The sequence below is a fragment of the Stomoxys calcitrans genome, chromosome 1, assembly GCF_963082655.1.
Source record: "Stomoxys calcitrans chromosome 1, idStoCalc2.1, whole genome shotgun sequence".
NCBI lineage: Eukaryota > Metazoa > Arthropoda > Insecta > Diptera > Muscidae > Stomoxys > Stomoxys calcitrans.
This window is the reverse complement of record NC_081552.1, coordinates 211,300,727-211,321,687: the sequence shown is the minus strand read 5'-3', so window position 1 is coordinate 211,321,687 and position 20,961 is coordinate 211,300,727. Positions and strand designations below refer to the sequence as shown.

At 38.1% G+C, this 20,961-nt stretch overlaps 1 protein-coding gene across 4 annotated transcripts in view; it reads right to left on the bottom strand.

The window, feature by feature from the left end:
• LOC106086343 (serine-rich adhesin for platelets) overlaps positions 1 to 20,961 on the bottom strand; it is a 148,904-nt gene that overhangs the window by 15,849 nt on the left and 112,094 nt on the right. For 2 of the 4 annotated variants that reach the window (XM_013250983.2, XM_013250991.2), the window contains exons 4-6: positions 19,236 to 19,405; positions 10,166 to 10,239; positions 7,927 to 9,830 (exon numbers count right to left, since the gene is read on the bottom strand). In XM_013250983.2, coding sequence (XP_013106437.2) covers positions 8,611 to 9,830; positions 10,166 to 10,239; positions 19,236 to 19,405 — 1,464 coding nt within the window. In that variant the 3' untranslated portion in view covers positions 7,927 to 8,610. Of the gene's footprint in view, positions 1 to 7,926; positions 9,831 to 10,165; positions 10,240 to 19,235; positions 19,406 to 20,961 lie in introns of those variants that run through there. The other 2 variants (XM_013251006.2, XM_059360846.1) reach the window with 1 other exon arrangement.

Genomic DNA, 20,961 nt, shown 5'->3' with positions numbered 1-20,961 from the left:
CAGACTCTTTATCGGCAGATCGGTCTATATGGCAGCTATATTTAAATATAGACCGATCTGAACCATATTAAGGTCAGATATCGGGAGGCCTAAAATAACTCACTTTTTCAAATTTCAGCGAAATCGATTAAAAAAAAAGCTTTAATGGGCATTAGACCCTTTATCGGCAGATCGATATATATAGCAGCTATATTTAAATATAGACCGATCTGAATCATATTTGGGTCAGATATCGGGAGGCTTAAAATAACTCACTTTTTCAAATTTCAGCGAAACTTGTTAAAAAAAAGCTTTAATGGGCATTAGACCCTTTACCGGCAGATCGATCTATATAGCAGCTATATTAAAATATAGACCGATCTGAATCACATTTGGGTCAGATATCGGAAGGGCTTAAAATAACTCACATTTTCAAATTTCAGCGAAATCGGTTTAAAAAAAAGCTTTAATGGGCATTAGACCCTTTATTGGCAGATCGGTCTATATGGCAGCTATATCTAAATATAATCCGATATGAACCATATTTTGGGTCAGATATCGGGAGGCTTAAAATAACTCACATTTTCAAATTTCAGCGAAATCGATTAAAAAAATAGCTTTAATGGTCTTCAGACCCTTTATCGGCAGATCGATCTATATAGCAGCTATATTAAAATATAGACCGATCTGAATCACATTTGGGTCAGATATCGGAAGGGCTTAAAATAACTCACATTTTCAAATTTCAGCGAAATCGGTTTAAAAAAAAGCTTTAATGGGCATTAGACCCTTTATCGGCAGATCGGTCTATATGGCAGCTATATCTAAATATAATCCGATATGAACCATATTTTGGGTCAGATATCGGGAGGCTTAAAATAACTCACATTTTCAAATTTCAGCGAAATCGGTTCAAAAAAAAAAGGTTTAATGGGCATTATACCCTTTATCGGCGGATCGATCTATATAGCAGCTATATCCAAATATGGTCCGATTTGGCCTGTTCAAGAACTTTACCAGCGTGCATCAAAAAGGCATATATGTGCCAAATTTTAGCTCAATATCTCAATTTTTGAAGGCAGTAGAGTGATTACAACAGACGGACGGACAGGCACACGGACATCGATAAGTCGTCATAAAATTTAACGACGATCTGAAATATATATACTTTGTAGGGTCGGAAATTGATATTTCGATGTGTTGCAAACGGAATGACTAAATGTATGTGCGGAGTCGATCTAGCCATCTCCGTCCGCCCGTCTGCCGAAATCACGATAGCAGTCGAACGCGTAAAGCTAGCCGCTTGAAATTATGCACAGATAATTAATATTGATGTAGGTCGTTGGGGATTGCAAATGGGTCATATTGGTTCAGATTTAGATATAGCTCCCATGTAAACCGATCTCCAGATTTCACTTCTTGAGCCCTAACTAGCCGCAATTTCGGCCCGATTTGATTGAAATTGAGCATGTAGTGTTTTGTTATGACTTTCAACATTTGTGTCAAGTACGCTTCAAATCGGTCGATTAACTGATATAGCTCCCATGTAAACCGATCTCACGATTTGACTTCTTGAGCCCTTACAATAGAGCTGGCAAACTATCGATAATCGCAATATTTTAATATTTTCGATAGTTTTAATAATAAATATCGATAGTATCGATACTATCGTTAATTTTCCATCTCCTATATTTCAATGAGAAGTAAAAATCAGGAGATCGATTTATATAGAAGCAATATCAATTCACAGACCAAATAAACCCAAGATTAATAAAATCAGTTGGAAGTCATGAGAGAAATCATTGTACAAAATGTTAACCTAATCAGATGAAAATTGCGCCCTCTATAGGTGAAATGCATGTTAAGAGATACATTTAGTGTCGCATCGTTTTGTTTAGTTTTGCAAAAAAATTCAATTTTCCGATAGCATCCATCGAAAAAATATCAATCGATATTCAGTCAAAAAATTAAATAACGATAGTATGGCTAGCGCGATCGATATTTTGCCAGCTCTACTTTACATGCCGCAATTTGTTTGTTATGATTTTCGACAACTGTGCTAAGTACGCTCCAAATTGGTCTCTAAGCGATATAGCTTCCATATAAACCGATCTCCCGATTTGACTTCTTGAGGCCTTACAAGCCGCAATGTTTGTTGCAATTTTGCATGTAGTGTTTTGTTATGACTTCCAAGAACTATGCCAAGTACGGTCCACATTGGTCCATAACCTGACATAGCTCCCATGTAAACCGATCTCCCGATTGAGCTTCTTGGGCCCAGCCCACAATTTATGACGGATTTGCGTGTAGTTTTGCATGTTGTGTTTTATTACGACTTTAAACATTTGTACCAAGTACGGTTTAAATCGGTCTATGACCTGATATAGCACCCATATAAACCGATCTCCCGATTTGGCTTCTTGAGCCCTTACAGGCCGCAATTTTTGCACGGTTTGGCTGAAATTGAGCATGTAGTGTTTTGTTATGATTTTCGACAACTGTACTAAGTACGCTCCAAATCGGTCTATAACGTGATATAGCTCCCATATAAACCGATCTCCCGATTTGACTTCTTGCGCCCTTACAAGCCGCAATATTTGTCCGATTTGGCTGAAATTCTGCACGTAGTGTTTTGTTATGACTTCCAACAAATGAGCCAAGTACGGTCTAAATCGGTCTATAGCCTGATATAGCTATTATATAAGCCGCTCTCCAGATTTCATGTCTTGAGCCCTTACAGGCCGCAATTTTTGAACGATTTGGTTAAAATCAATTTTTAGCAGAATCCATGGTGGTGGGTTCCTAAGATTCGGCCCGGCCAAATCAACAGTTAACAGAGATTAGCTTTTCTCACAACCGCCCCATGCCACTATGGACATACACCTAAGCCAGTAATCGGCTTGTTGTGCGCTCTAAAAACTATAAAGTAACCTTTATAAAGAAAATTGCTCACACATACATTTACAAAGTCTCGATTACTTCAAATCATTATAATCACCAGTTTATGGTCTGTCCTATATCCTGCAGAGATTACCTATTGTTACACATACAATAACAATTTTTATTTTGTGCATCGCTGATTTACATCAATTCATTAAGAAATTACAAAATGGCGGAATTGGATCTAAGTGCGGCCTTATATGCACATATACCACATAGTTAAGCACACAGATATGTATGTGTGTAGCATGTGTCATAATCAACAGCAAAGACAACTAAGGAATTATACAAATATAAAGCCTACATGCAAATGCAAATTTTAAATGTCAAAACTTTTCCAAAAGTCCTGCCTGGTAGGTAAAAGGGGTGGGCTAACAAAATCTGCGAGGTGAATTTAAATATTAATGTACATGCATATGTATATGTGCACATAATAATAACAACAACCAAAGTGAGAACAGGGCATTACATGGACTTGTTAGCCCAAGTATGTATATACATATGTATATGTAAATATGATAATGCAATACATACAAATGAGCCCACAAATTTGTCGTTGCCCCTTATATTGTATAAAACATTGTACGTATGTATGTATGTATGGATGTATGTACGCATATGGTGCGTTTATCAAATGTGCATTTAGAACCCAGTTCGATAACAGTGGCAAAGCAGAATTTATACAAATTTTCAGTAAATGGAATTTTATGTTTCCGCTGGCTAGCTCTGTGGAATCTGTAAGTCTGAAAGTCTGTCATGCTGGCATTTATCATTGCCACCCACACATTTAATGTGTGTAATGATGTATGTATCAAATACAACAACAGTGGCTACGATGTATTACCCCCTTTATGCGGTTACACTCAATACAAATACATTAATATTGCCTTAGTTCTAAACAATTGTTAGAGGAAATTAAAATGTTGATTTAACTGTTCATTTGCGAGGGTTGCCTGTTATATTTCGAGATTGGACAACCCTTGTGTTGCAATCTGCCAATTGACAGCTCTATGGTAAACAGTTACAGTTACAGTTACTTACATCTCACCCAAAAAGTGGAATTAAGTCGTCAACATTTTCGTGCGATTATTTTTTACAACTTTCGACGTGGATGAACTCAACAACAGTGCATCAAGGAATATAATTCAATTTTTGGCGATGAAGCTCCATCAAGGACCGGTGTTTATCGATTTATTCAACCGAGGTCGTAGTTCACTTCAAGACAAATTTCGTAAAGGTCGTCCAAAATCAGTTGTTGTTCCAAAAATCATTGATGCCGAGCGCCAACTGATACTGCAAGATCGTCATGTGACTTATCGTGAGATTGAGACAACCGTGTGCATTGGAGGGACCAGCATACATTCAATTTTGCATGAACATTTGACCGTCAAAAAAAAATTGTTCGCGTTGGATCCCACACAATTTGTCGATCGCTCAAAAGAAAGCTCGTGTCGATTGGTGGAAATAAATGCTCTGAAAATACGAAACAACTGCATTTTTGAGCACTCAAAACATCGATTTGATGATCCATCCGCCGTACAGTCCTGACATGGCACCGAATTCGGACTATAAGTAAATTGCATGTTGAAGACCATAGTAGAAGTCATTTGGTAATATTTCAGTGTATTCGGATAAGAATTGCGTCTTGTAGGGGCTCAAGAAGCATATTCGGGAGATCGGTTTATATGGGAGCTGTATCAGGCTATAGATCGATTAAGACCATATTGGACACGTATGTTGAAGGTCATGGGAGAAATCGTTTTACAAAATTTTAGCCAAATCGGATAAGAATTGCATCCTCTAGAGGATCAAGAAGTCAAGATCCCAGATCGGTTTATATGGCAGCCATATCAGGTTATTGACCGATTTGAACCGTACTTGGTACAGTTATTGGAAAACATAACAAACAACTTCATGCTAAATTTCAGCCAAATCGGATAAGAATTGCGTCGTCTAGTGGTTAAAGAAGTCAAGATCCCAGATCTGTTTATATGGCAGCGATATCAGGTTATAAACCGATATGATCCATATTTGCCACAGTTGTTGGAAGACATAACAAACAACTTCATGCTAAATTTCTGCCAAATCAGATAAGAATTGAACCCTCTATTGGCTCAAGAAGTCAAGATCCAAGATCGGTATATAAGGTAGCTATATCAGGTTATGGACCGATTTCAACTATACTTAGCTCAGTTGTTAGAAGTGATACCAAAACACGACGTGCAAAATCTCAGCCAAAACGAATTGCGGCCTTTAGGTGCTCAAGAAGTCAAGACCCAAAATCGGTTTATATGGCAGCTATATCAAAACATGGACTGATTTGACCCATTTACAATCCCAACCGACCTACACTAATAAGAAGTATTTGTGCAAAATTGCAGGCTAGCTTGCTAGCTTTACTCCTTCGAAATTTAGCGTGCTTTCGACAGACGGACGGACGGACATGACTAGATCGACATTAAATGACACAACGATCTTAGACGCATATTTCGAGGTGTTACAAACGGAATAACGAAATTAGTATGCCTATGGTGGAGGGTATAAAAACTATAAAATATCTTCGATTAATATTTGTTTTTAGGTTCTCTAATCCCGAAATGTAAAAGGCAACCCTCGTATTACTACAACTACACTGGGAAAAACCAAGTAATGTAATTTTTTCGATTGAAAAATATGAGCACACGATGAGAAATTTATGCTTCCGGCCCCTTAACCCATTTTACCAAGTAAAGAAATTTGTTTCAATTAAAAATTTTGGACACACAATAAGAAACTCACGCTTATGTTGTCCCGAGTCGGTCTAGCCATGTCCGTCCGTCCGTCTGTTGAAATCACGATAGCGGTCGAACGCGTAAAGCTAGCCACTTGAAATTATGCACTGATACTTAATATTGATGTAGGTCGTTGGGGATTGCAAATGGGCAATATCGGTTCAGATTTAGATATAGCTCCCTTATAAACCGATCTTCCGATTTGACTTCTCGAGCCCCTGAAAGTCCCAATTTTTGTCCGTTTTTGCTGAAATTTTGCACTTAGTGTTCTGTAATGACTTCCAACAACTTTGGGAGTACGGTCCAAATGTGTATATATCCTGATATAGCTCCCATAAAAACCGATATCCCGATTTGACTTCTTGAGCCCTTACAAGCGGCAATTTTTGACCGATTTGGCTGAAATTTTTTGTTATGACTTCCAACGACTGAGCCAAGTACGGTCTAAATCGGTCTAGAACCCAGGGACTGAGATCTGTTTTAGACTGGCCGACCATACAACGGTCCTACAGGCAGAGATTCGAGCGATCACGGAATGCGTGAAGTGGTATGGTGCTAACGCCACGACGTCGAGTGTGAACAACAGTAAAATGCCCACAAGGGCAATAACAATCAGGAGGATAAGGTCACGAACAGTCTTGCAGTGTAAGAAGGAGATTAACGCCTTCTCTGAGGATGGCAAAATCCGCATCGTTTGGGTGCCGGGCCATAACGGACTAAGGGGAAATTGAAGGGCAGACGATTTGGCGGTTAAAGCCAGAGGACTGCCGTCAATAAACTTGGTTTACCCGTTAAGCCTTTCGGGTCGACGCAGTCCTAGTTAAGGGCGTGGCCGATGAACGCGCATGCAAAGCTGTGGAACAGCGTAACGGTCGGTAGGACGGCGAAATTCCTATGGGGGGATCCATATCGTCAGAAGACGAGGCTATTACTAAAAGGAAATAAGAACGAGGTCAGTATAGCTATTGGTATTATAACGGGACACATAGGACTACGAGTTCACTTATGTAAAATCGATGCGGCAAGTGATAGAATGTGTAGGGCATGTGGGGTAGATGATTTCCTTTGTCATTGCCCGGCTTTCGCGTCTAACAGATACCAGCACTTAGGTGGGGACACAATACCGGACATGAACCAACGTAGGAGAGTGGTATGGAAAACAATTAAGGAATTTCTAACAAAGATTTTTCTTTTCGAGGTTACTTTTGAGTTTTTAGAGCGCACAACAAGCCAATTATTGGCTTAGGTGTAAGTCTATCTGCACCCTCTTTCCAATCTAACCTAACCTCCTTCACCGTGGACCGCAAAGGATAAGAATAGCTATGCCATTAGAGCTATATCAGGTTACCATACTTGTCATGGTGCAAAATTTCAAGAAGTAAAATCGGGAGATCGGTTTATATGGGATCGGGAGATCGGTTATATAGCTCAATCAAAAACCTAAATTCCGATGGCACCATACATCTAAGGTTTTTATATGTCCATATATTTCGAAAGATCATCGATTCTCATTCTCAGGCCTTTATATTGTGAATTGAAAATTGATTGTCCACTTTCAATTCACAATATTATGCCCTGAAGATGAGATTTGAAATATGGGCACACAAAAAAACTATTTTTTTTTATTTGTGTTGTTATTTCGAGAGATCATTGATCCTTACTCTCAGGGCTTACTTTAGACCATTATTAGCACGTATGTTGAAGGTCATAGGAGAAGTCGTTGTACAAAATTTCAGCCATATCGGAAAAAATTGACGCTCAAGAAGTTAAATTGGGAGATCGGTTTATGTGACCAGCCATATTGACAAAATTCTTTTAAGGATGGTTTCTTATTATTAAGAACTCTAAAATTTCAGCTTAATCAAAAACCGAAATTCAGACGTTATCATACATATATGGTTTTTTATTTGTCCAGATATTTCGAAAGATCATCGCTTCTCATTCTCAGGGCTGTATATTGTGAATTGAAAATGAATTGACCGCTTTCAATTCACAATATCATGCCCTGAAGATGAGATTTGAAATATCGGCACACAAAAAACTTTACTTTTATTTCTGTCGTTATTTCGAGAGTTCATTGATCCCTATTCTCAGGGCTTGCTATTGTGAATTGTCCAATTGAATTGACCATTCGCATTATTATGTCCAGAGGATGAGCTTCGATAATGTCTCAAAATATCGGAAAAAATGACCTCAATCCAAGCTGACTGATAAATTATAATAAAAAGATTGGATCTATAATTTCGTGATGGATATCAAATTTTATTTTTTTTTTCTATGTATTAGTCGTTCTGCCTGCCTGATGACACAATGTTGACGACGGGGGCAGCGTATAGTCGCCCATACCCCCCACATCATCCATCGTCGAGTCAATTTTATCAAAAATTACAATAATTATTCTCTAAACAAATCTAAAAAAAAAAACATAAGAAAATGCGAGTATACAAAATTAGTAAACATAAAATAAAATAAATGTTTAAAAAAAATATATAAATTTTAAATACAACTAAATACACATGTAGTAGGTTGGGGGAGAGGGAGAGAGAGAGAGTGAGGGATATGTAAGGGGTTTTTAATGATAGTGCTGGTAATTTACGATACAATGGTGGTAATACTAAATAATAGCCTAACAAATACTTAAATCAAATAGCATTTAAACTTCACTTTTTTGTTTTGTTTTTGATCCTCTGCCTTAAAATAAGAAGCAACAAATTTAAAGCAAAACAACAACAACAAAATATATAGAGGGAAGTTGTAGTCCCCAAAACAACCGAAACCCCAAACCCAAAAGCGGAAAAAATTATTTTTAAAAAGCCGTTACATTTGAATTTTTGGAATCTAAGCAAAAATTACGCACAAGGGGTTTGTTGTAGTGTTGGGTTTGGGATTGCAGGGAGGGGTGGTGTGTTTGTATTCAATTTTAATGGGGAGGATTTGGAGCAGCAATATGATGCATAGGATGTGGTTGTTGTTGCTGGACATGCATTTGAGAAGGCTTCTGGATTTGTTGGGGGTGCTGTTGAGGCGGCGGCTGCTGGTGGTGCGTATAAGGGGTGCCAGCAGCACCACCACCATTATGGCTATGGGGGGCGGCAGCATGATGCTGTAGGTGATGATGCGGTAGTATGGGGGGCATTTGTGATGGATGAGGATGAGGCAAATGATTTGGTTGTGGCTGCATGTGATGTTGTGGCGGATGTTGTGGATGATAAGTGTGCTGTATGGGATGGTGATGAAGTTGGGGATGATGCTGGGCATGTACATGATTAGCTGTTACTTGGGCCTGGCCCACATGCGACTGCTGCTGCTGCGGATGCTGTAGTTGACCATTAGGCGGTAAAGGTGAACCCATTATTGTTGTAGGCATAACATTGGCCGTGCTCACCACTACCATGGGGCTCATGGGCATTGAGGCAGCAGCAGGCCGTTGCACTACATGATGTAAATGAGTTGTTGGCGTGTGAAGTTGCAGCTGTTGTTGCTGCTGCTGTACCAGCGAGGAGTTGTTGTGCTGCTGCAAATGGGGGGTGGTGGGTGTTTGAGGTCTTGAAGTTGCTGCACCATGATGCTGCGGATTGACAAAATGTTGCTGTTGCGCAGGATGTCCTGGCGGCAGGGGAGTACCAACCGTTTGTCCTACAGCTGCCTGATGTTGCACTTGGGATGTCAGCGGTGTGGATGGCATCATATTAGCCTGCGGCCTTGGCTTGGTGGGCGTTTGCAGTACTTCATTAGTAATCGCTGCAGCACTGCCATTTAGATTTCCATTAGCATGTTGTCCAGCAGTCGTGTTGCCGTTGGTTACAATTGAAACATTGCCAACCGCTGAGGGCTCCAACAAGGCTCCGTTAGCTGCTGCTGAGGCGGCCACAGTATCGGATATCGCCTTGGCATTGCTATTGGATGAGGATGTGCTGTTGTTCGAGGACTCGGATGTGCTTGTGATGGGAGCATTGGTAGTGGTGGAGGTGGTGGTGGCAGCGTTACTATTGGTACTAACCGCCGAGTCATTAGTACTACTGGAACTAACCGCTACTGTTGTCGAGGTGGACGTGGTAGTAGAGGATGATGTATTGGTAGTAGTGGTGGTGGTGGTGGTGGTGTTGGTGGTCGTGGTAGGGGCATTACTGTTATTATTACCTAAAACATAATTTATGCCAATTATTTGAGAAAACAAAAAAAATAAATCAAGGTAAAATCATAAAATCACGACAGAAAAACAAGGACATGGATTTTTTTTTGAAGATTTGGTTTTATATTTAGCTTCACACTTAGATAATCCGGAAATTGACAAAAAAAAATCAACCTGATAACTGACATCTTAAACAATTATCTCCCAAAAATTGAGTGCACTTTCCCAACATATCATGTTTTATTTAAAAATTAAAGTTTTTTTGCATTATGTTCTTTGAAATGTATAAGTCTAGCTTCTGTTTCGTTGAAAAAAAAATTTTCGTATTCTCAATATTACTTACCAGCTGCGGTGTTTGCAAGGAAGCTCTTTGTTTTCTCTAAAATATAAGGCAAATTATAGCCATCCTTTATGTAACTGAAATAAAAGAAGAGATGAAACATGTATTACTTAATGGAAACTCTATATGAGAGCTATATCCAAATATGGTCCGATCTGAACCATATTTGGGTCCTATGTTGGGAGGTCTAAAACAAGCCACTGTTCCAAATTTCAGCGAAATCGGATAAAAAATAAAGTTTTTATAAGTTTCAAAACCTTTATCGGGAGATCGGTCTATATGGCAGCTATATCTAAATATAGTTCAATCTAAAACATATTTGGGTCGAATATCGGGAGGCTCAAAACAACTCACTGTTTCAAATTTCAGCGAAATCGGATAAAAAATAACGCTGTTATGTGCTTCAGACCCTTTATCGAGATTTATCTATATGGCAGCTATATCTAAATATAGTCCGATGTAATCCAAATTAAGGTAAGATGTCGGGAAGCTTAAAATAACCCACTGTGTAAAATTTCAGCGAAATCGGGTAATAAATAAAGCTTGTATGGGCTTCAGGCTCTTCATCGGAAGATCGGTCTATATGACAGCTATATCTAAATATAGTCGGATCTGAACCATATTTAGGTAAGATGTCGGGAGGCTTAAAATAACCCACTGTTCCAAATTTCAGCGAAATCGGTTAAAAAATAAACCTTTTATGGGCTTCAGACCCTTTATTGGGAGATCGGTCTATATGACAGCTATATCTATATATAGTACGATCTGAACCAAATTAAGGTCCGATATTGGAAGGCCTAAAACCACTCGCTGTTTCAATTTTCAGCGAAATCGGATAACAAATAAAGCTTTTATGGGCTTCAGACCCTTTATCGAGAGATCGGTCTATATGGCAGCTATATCTAAATATAGTCCGACGTTATTCATACTTAGGTAAAATGTCGGGAGGCTTCAAATAACCCACTGTGTTAAATTTCAGCGAAATCCAGTAATAAATAAAGCTTTTATGGGCTTCAGACCCATTATCGACAGATCGGTCTATATGACACTTATATCTAAATATAGCCCGATCTGAACCATATTTAAATCGAATGTTGGAAACCCTAAAACAACTTACTGTTTTAAATTTCAGCGAAATCGTATAATAAATGCAATTTTTATTGGCTTCAGACCCGTTATCGGCAGATCGGTCTATATGTCAGCTATATCTAAATATAGTCCGATCTCAACCATATAAAGCGCGTGGTCGGGTGGCTTAGAACGGATAAAAAATAAAGCTTTCATGGGCCTTAGACCCTCAACAGGCAGATCGGTCTATACTGCAGCTATATCCAAATATGGTCCGAGCTGGCCCCTTCAAGAACTTAACCTGCGTGCAGCAAAAATACGTATCTGTGCCAAATTTCAGCTCAGTATCTCAATTTTTGAAGGCTGTAGAGTGATAACAACAGATGGACGGACAGACATACGGACGTCGCTAAATCTTCTTAGAATTTTACGACGATCCGAAGTATATATACTTTGTAGGATCGAAAATGGATATTTCGATGTGCTGCAAACGGAATGACTAAATGAATATACCCCCTATCCTATGGTGGTGGGTATAAAAACGGTTGGTTGAATTAGTCCACACACTAAGGACGAAAAAGCTACCCGCAGTGTTTGGTGTGCTGTGATCTTTGACTATCCTTTTCCATTGTAAAATATCGGATGCAAGATATATATGGGAGCTATATATAAATCTTATCCGATTCTGGCGAAATTTTGCACACATATTGGGACGACACAAAAAGCACTTTGTGCCTAACTTGGTAAAGATCGGACCAAAATTGTGGCTTCTACAGCCCATATTGGTCAAATCGGATGAAAGTTATAAATGGGAGCTATATCAAAATCTGAATCGATTTAGATGAAATTTTGCACTTAAGTAATTAATTAAGACGTCACACGAAACATTTCAGCTAAATTTGATAAAGATCAGACCAAAGTTGTGGCTCCTACAGCTTTACGAGGGGGATATCGGATGAAAAATAGATATGGGAGCTATATCTAAATCTGGACCGATTTCAATGAAATTTTGCACACATATTGGGACGTCACAAAAAGCACATTGTGCCAAATTTGGTAAAGATCGGACCGGAATTGTGGTTTCTACAGCTTTAAAAGGGCATATCGGATGAAAGATATATGGGATATGGGAGCTGTATGTAAATCTGGACCGATTTCAATGAAATTTTCCACACTTTTTGGTACGTCAAAAAAAAATACTTTGTGCCAAATTTTGTAAGGATCGGACCAAAATTGTGGCTTCTACAGCTTTAAAAGGGCACATCGGATAAAAGATATATATGGGAGCTATATCTAAATCTGGACCGATTTTTTCAAAATCAATAGCGTTCGTCCTTGGACCAAAAAAGAGACCTATACAAAATTTTGTGACAATAAATGCGACCTGTACCTTGATTACAAGAAAACATGGACAGACAGATAGGCGGACATAGCTAAATCGAATCAGGAAGTTATTCTAAACCGATCCGTATACTTATCAATGGGTCAAGCTCTTCTCCATCTTAGCGTTGCAAACAAATGCACAAATCTATAATACCCTGTACCACAGTGGTGGTTTAGGGTATAAAAATCTTCGAAACAGAAATACCTGAAAGATCTTTGCCCTAAAAGGCAAAAAAAAATTTTAAATAAAAAATTCGACAGAGCCCGACCTGGAGCCTCGGAGCAATAGCGAGAGCCGTTACATTTGTGTAGCGTTCAAAGCCATTAATACAACGAAAACACATGCGGTGGAAAAGAACAATTAGTGTGAAAGGTGACGAACTTGGTAAGTATCGTACTCGCGGTATATTCGCTATAAGTAAGACGAATGTATGTACCAAGGACGAAACGCGTCCCACAGTGTTTGGTGGGTTGTGATCCCAATTTTTTTTCTTTTTCCCCCTTCGAAAGAGAAATATATCAAAGATTTTCGCCCTAACAGACCAAAAAAAAAAATGAATACAAAAATTCGGCAGAGCCCGGCCGGGATTCGAACCTGAAACTTTGGAGGAACACCTAGAGCCGTTGCAGTTCTCTAGCGTTCGAAGCCATTAAAACAACTTCCCTCCTTTTGCTGACTACAAAGCCGCTTTCAATACCCCTTTACGTTCAAAGGTATTTCAAGCCATGTCTGAGTTTGGTATCCCTGCAAAATTAAAAAGACTCTGCACTTGCTGATACGCGTTCCTCAGTAAGAATAGGAAAGAATCTCTCGGAACCATTTAATATCAAACAAGGTTTCAGACAAGGAGACAGTCTATCGTGCGATCTCTTTAATATCCTGCTGGAAAAGATTATACGAGATGCAGATGTGAATAGATATGGCACATTTTCCACAAGAGAGCACATGCTACTCGCCTATGCCGACGAAATCGACATCATAGGTCGGTCACCGGAAGTAGTAACTGCAGCCTTTGAAAGAATCGAAAAGGAGTCAGTGAAAATGGGTCTGTCAGTAAGTCAGAGATAAGACAAAATGTATGGTTTCAACTCTCAAAACACCTTTGAGATAGTCAGGAACTTTGTCTACCTCGGTACCGCCGTAACCGAAACGAATGACAACAATTTTGAGATAAAGCGAAGAATAAAACTGGCAAACAGATGCTACTTTGGACAAAGGAAGCAGTTTAGAAACAAAGCCACCTCTCGACAGACGAAGTTTACACGATACAAGACACTGATACTACCCGTGTTGTTATATGGTTCTGAGGCATAGGTACTTGTGAAAGCAGATGAGGCAGGCAGTGTTTGGAGTATTTTGAGTATTTGAGAGAAAGACTCTTCGTAAAATATATGGAGCAGTTTGCGTTAATGGAGAATATAGGTTATTAGCATAGTAACACGCATCAAAATACAACGGCTGCGTTGGCTAGATAATGTTGTCAGAATGGATGAAGAAGCTACAGCAAAGAAGTCTTTTGAAGACAAACATGGTGGCACACGCAAACCAGGAAGACCAAAAGCCCGATAGAAAAATCAAGTGGTGGGAGACACCTCGAAACTTGGTGTCAGAGATTTTAGAATGAGCGCAGAAGATCGAGGCGCTTGGAGCACTATTCTACGTTTGGCTACTCAAACAAACGTTCTGTCATAGCTAATTAAAGTAAGAATCGATACTATCGTTAATTTCCCATCACCTATATTTTAAACGAAAATGAGAGGTAAGAAGTAAATGCGTGCTTAGTTCGACCGGGCCGATTCTTATATACCCTCCACCATAGATAGCATTTGTCGAGTTCTTTTCTCGGTATCTCTTTTTAGGCCAACAAAGGATAAAAGAAAATAATTGCTATGCTATTGGAGCTATATCAAGTTATGGTCCGATTCGGATCATAATCGAAATGAATGTTGGAGACCATAGTAGAAGTCATTTGGTAAAACTTCAGCCAATTCGAATAAGAATTGAGTCCTTTAGGAGTGCAAGAATTGAAATAGGGAGATCGGTTTATATGGGAGCTGTATCAGACTATAGACCGATTCACACCATATTTGACATGTATATTGAAGGTCATGGGAGAAGCCGTTGTACAAAATTTCAGCCAAATAGGATAATAATTACGCCCTCTGGAGGCTCAAGAAATCAAGATCGCACATCGGTTTATATGACAGCTATATCAGGTTATGGTTCGATTTGATCCATATTTGACACAGTTGTTAGAGTAATAACAAAACATCTCATGCAAAATTTTAGCCAAATCGGATAAGAATTGCGCCCTCTAGTGGCTCAAGAAGTCAAGTTTCAAGATCGGTTTATATGGCAGCTATATCAGGTTATGGACCGATTTAAAGCATACTTAGCACAGTTGTTGGAAGCCATATCGAAACACGTTGTGCAAAATTGCAGCCAAATCGGATAGGAATTGCGCCCTCTAGACGCGCAAGAAGTCAAGACCCCAGATAGGTTTATATGGCAGCTATATAAGGTTATGGACCGATTTCAACCATACTCAGCACAGTTGTTAGAAGTAATAACAAAACACCTCATGCACAATTTCAGCCAAATCGGATAAGAATTATTCCCTCTAGTTGCTCAAGAAGTCAAGGTCCAAGATCGGTTTATATGGCAGCTATATCAGGTTATGGACCGATTTAAAGCAAACTTAGCACAGTTGTTGCAAGTCAAATCGAGACACGTTGTGCAAAATTTCAGCCAAATCGAATAGAAATTGCGCTCTCTAGACGCGCAAAAAGTCAAGACCCCAGATAGGTTTATATGACAACTATATCAGGCTATGGACCGATGTCAACCATACTCAGCAAAGTTGTTGGAGGTCATAATAAAACATCTCGTGCAAAATTTCAGCCAAATCGGATAAGAATTGTGCCCTCTAGTTGCTCAAGAAGTCAAGATCCAGGATCGGTTTATATGGCAGCTATATCAAAACATGGATCGATATAGCCCATTTACAATGCCAACTGACCTACACTAATAAGAAGTATTTGTGCAAAACTTCAAGCGGTTAGCTTTACTCCTTCGAAAGTTAGCGTGCTTTCGACAGCCAGATGGACAGACGGGCGGACATGGCTAGATCGACTTAAAATGTCATGACGATCAAGAATATATATCCTTTATGGGGTCTTCGACGAATATTTCGAGGAGTAATAAACAGAATGACGAAATTAGTATACCCCCATCCTATGGTGGAGGGTATAAAAATTACCCTTACTAGATCTTACAAACTATCGATATTTTCGATATTTCTAATAATAAATATCGATAGTATTGATACTATCGTTAATTTCCCATCACCTGTATTTCAAACGATCAAGAGATCGATTTATGTAGAATCCATATCAATGCACAGACCGAATAAAACCAAATATATTAAAGTCAATTGGAAGTCATGAGAGAAATTATGGTACAATAGGATGATAATTGCGCCCTCTATAGGCGCCATGTACCTTATAGGATACAGTCAGTGTCGAATTTTGAAAGAAATTGAACTTTGCGAATGTATCGATAGGAAAAAATATCAATCGATATTCAGACAAAACATAAAATATCGATAGTTTTGACGTGACATCGATATTTCACCATCTCCAACTCGAACCCATGCGTCTAGCGTCGCAGGCGGACATGCTTACTAGAGCTGGCAAACTATCGATAATCGCAACATTCGATATTTTTTTGAATTTTCTAATAATAAATATCGATAGTATCGATACTATCGTTAATTTCCCATCACCTATATTTCAAACGAAAATGAAAAGTAACAATCAGGCGATCGATTTATATAGAAACCAATCAATGCACAGAACGAATAAAACCAAATTTAATAAAGTCAATTAGAAGTCATGATAGAAATCATGGTACAATAGGATGAAAATTGCACCCTCTATAGGCGCCATGTATCTTATAGTATACATTCAGTTTCGGATCGCATATTTTTTTACAATCTTGCAAAAAGTTTGACATTGCCGAAAGTATCGATAGGAAAAAATATCAATCGATATTCAGAAAAAAAAATTTAAATATTAATAGTGCTATAAAATAAAGCACTAATAAAGTCAATTGGAAGTCATGATAGAAATCATGGTACAATATGATGAAAATTGCACCCTCTATAGGCGCAATGTATCTTATAGTATACATTCAGTTTCGGATCGCATATTTCGCATATATCGATAGGAAAAAATATCAATCGATATTCAGAAAAAAAATTTTAAATATCAATAGTGACATCGATATTTTGCCAGATCTACTTAGAACCCATGCTAACTAGAGCCTACAAACCACAATCACAACATTCGAATTTTTCGATATTAAGGGTGCCTATATTTCAAACGGAAATGAGAAGTAAAGCTGAGGAGATCGATTTATATAGAAGCAAGATCAATGCACAGACCGAATTTAATAAAGTCAATTGGAAGTCATGTTAGCCCAATCGAATGAAAATTGCGCCCTCTGTAGGAGCAATGTTTCTCATAGGATACATTCAGAGTCGGATGGCATATTTTTGTTAAATTTTGCAAGAAATTGAACTTTGCCGAATATATCGATAAGAAAAATATCAATCGATATTCAAAGAAAAAAAAAATAAATATCGATAGTGCCATCGATATTTTGACAGTTCTAATTCGAAGCCATGCGTCCAGCGTCATATCAGATATGCTTACTAGAACGTGCAAACTATCGATAATTTCGATATTTTTAATAATATTGGGTTGCCCAAAAAGTAATTGTCGGTAATATAGTAGTAATATAGTCGGCGTTGACAAATTTTTCCAACGGCTTGTGACTCTGTAATTGTCTTCTTTTGTCTGTCAGTTATCAGCTGTTACTTTTAGCCTGCTTTAGAAAAAAAGTGCGCGAAATTTTGTTTACATTTGTTTGTTTGGCGTCAATTTTAATATGGGTACCACATGTATTGAAAGAAATTCATTTAACAAACCGAATCAACGCTTGTGATATGCACCTTAAACGCAATGAATTCGATCCGTTTTTAAAACGAATCATAACTGGAGATGAAAAATAGATTGTTTACAACAACGTTAGTCGAAAACGATCATGGTCCAAGCATGGTGAACCAGCTCAAACCACTTCAAAGGCTGATATCCGCCAAAAGAAGGTTATGCTGTCTGTTTGGTCGGATTGGAAGGGTGTGGTATATTTTGAGCTGCTTCCAAGGAACCAAACGATTAATTCGGATGTTTACTGTCAACAATTGGACAAATTGAATACAGCCATCAAGGAGAAGCGACCAGAATTTGTCAATCGTAAAGGTGTCATATTCCACCAGGACAACGCTGGACCGCACACATCTTTGGTCACTCGCCAAAAACTGAGTGAGCTTGGCTGGGAACTTTTGATGCATCCACCATATAGCCCTGACCTTGCACCATCAGACTACCATTTATTACGATCTTTGCAGAACTCCTTAAATGGTGAAACTTTCGGCAATGATGAGGCTATAAAATCTCACTTGGTTCAGTTTTTAGCAGAAGTTCTAGGAGCGTGGAATACTAAATTGGCCAGGAAGATGGCAAAAGGTCATCGAACTAAATGGCAATTATATATTTGATTAAAGTTCATTCTAAGTTTTATTAAAAATTTATTTACTTTACTTTCTTTTAAAAAATTTGCAATTACTTTGTAGGCAACCCAATAAATATCGATAGTATTGATTGATTGATATCAAACGAAAAAAAAAATGAAGGGATCGATTTATATAGAATTGAAGATCAATGCACCGACCGAACAAAACCAAATTTAATAAAGTCAATTGGAAGCCATAAGAGAAATCAATGTACAAAATGTCGAATCGAATGAAAATTGCGCCCTCTATAGGCGCAATATATTGGGTTGCCCAAAAAGTAATTGCGGATTTTTTAAAAGAAAGTAAATGCATTTTTAATAAAACTTTGAATGAACTTTAATCAAATATACTTTTTTTACACTTTTTTTCTAGAGCAAGCTAAAAGTAACAGCTGATAACTGACAGAAGAAAGAATGCAATTACAGAGTCACAAGCTGTGAAAAAATTTGTCAACGCCGACTATATGAAAAATCCGCAATTACTTTTTGGGCAACCCAATATCTTATAGAACACATTTAAAGTCGGATCGCATATCGATATTCGGTATCGATATTCAGACAAAAAATAAAATATCGATAGTTCCACCCTCTAATGCTACCCTCTGCGCTGAAGTGGCTTTCAGAAAACCAGATTCGTACTGGCTAAATATTTTCAATAGAATATGTATCCACATTCAATTTTCCCATTTCTGCCCAAAAGGTCAAATGCGCTGAAAAGTTAAGCATTTAAGCTTTTACCGCTAACAGACGATGGTCCCCATTTTCAGAAAACACTACAACTGAAAATAAATAACAATTAGCAACAAACTGTAAAAAGCGATTTTCCAAAGTGGCTTTCACAACGTTTAACTACAATTTACGTCTTATCTCTAATCAAAAGAAAATAAAAACAAAAACCAAAATAAAGAAATAATTAGGTACAATGATTGTCATATGGTTGCTGTTGTTGTTGTTGTTGTTGTGTTTGGCATGGGGGTTTATACTTACATTTCGGTACGTTTTGTGCAAAATAAATTTTTAAAATTACTATAAATGCAAAACAATGTAAATGTTGGTAAACCTTGTCCAAGATAACGGGCAAATTTTATTTGATCAGGTTTATTTAGGCCACTTTGATTGAGTGATAGAAACGGTCGATGATCTTGTATATCATATTCCTGGAAGTAGACAGAAAAATACAGAAGAAAAGAAATTAGAAATCACTTGGCTTCACATTAAGGTATAGTCATAATATTGTATACACTACACTACACTATTAAACTATAAACATATGTATGTAACACATGTATAAACATACATACATTAAAATAGATTTAAAAAAAAAAACATACCACAAAGTTGCATTAAAAATTTTGAAGACATAAAAAAAAACTTAGAGACACAAATTATTCAAAAACCAGATTATAAGTATGCTACACCAATCCTACATGGTGTAAGCGGTGAAGTTCCTCTCCTCGCTCTTTATCGCCGCCCCGATTGTCTTCCACCACTCTGTGTCTATGTGTCTAACTTAAGAGCCTGGTATTGAATAGAAATCAAACCAGTTTCACTTTATCGCTAACGAATAATTGTATAAAGTAAATAAAGGGTGATTTTTTTGAGGTTAGGATTTTCATGCATTAGTATTTGACAGATCACGTGGGATTTCAGACATGGTGTCAAAGAGAAAGATGCTCAGTATGCTTTGACATTTCATCATGAATAGACTTACTAACGAGCAACGCTTGCAAATCATTGAATTTTATTACCAAAATCAGTGTTCGGTTCGAAATGTGTTCATTCACCGTTCAGCGATGAGGCTCATTTCTGGTTGAATGGCTACGTAAATAAGCAAAATTGCCGCATTTGGAGTGAAGAGCAACCAGAAGCCGTTCAAGAACTGCCCATGCATCCCGAAAAATGCACTGTTTGGTGTGGTTTGTACGCTGGTGGAATCATTGGACCGTATTTTTTCAAAGATGCTGTTGGACGCAACGTTACGGTGAATGAACACATTTCGAACCGAACACTGATTTTGGTAATAAAATTCAATGATTTGCAAGCGTTGCTCGTTAGTAAGTCTATTCATGATGAAATGTCAAAGCATACTGAGCATCTTTCTCTTTGACACCATGTCTGAAATTCCACGTGATCTGTCAAATACTAATGCATGAAAATCCTAACCTCAAAAAAATCACCCTTTATGTCGCCAACAAGCATGCAGCGAATGGGTAGACTCTTTTTTTTTTATCGACAATTATAACAAATTTCTTTCAGCGAGATTAACTTACTCGCATGTAGCAAAAAAGCTATACATAATTTCTATATTAAAGCAGAGAGGCAGCAATGTTATCCAAAATTAATTTCAAGACAAGTAAAAACGTGCTAAGCTTGGTCGGTGCGAAAGTGCATAGTTTTTTTTTTAAAGATTGCAAACATTTTTTTTCTGCTGCTTAGCATATCGGCGTATAACGCCGAACGCCTGGGTTCAAATCCCGGCGTGAGCATCTTTTACTTTATTTTAATTGGCTATGGCAGAACATTTGTTCCGCTAGCCGTTCCAAGCGCCTAGATCTTCTGCGCTCATTCTAAAATCTCTCACACCAAGTTTCGAGGTGTCTCCCACCATTTGATCTTCCCGGTTTGCGTGTACCACCGTGTTTGTCTTCAAAAGACTTCTTTGCTGCAGCTTCTTCATCCATTCTGACAACATGACCTAGCCAACGCAGCCGTT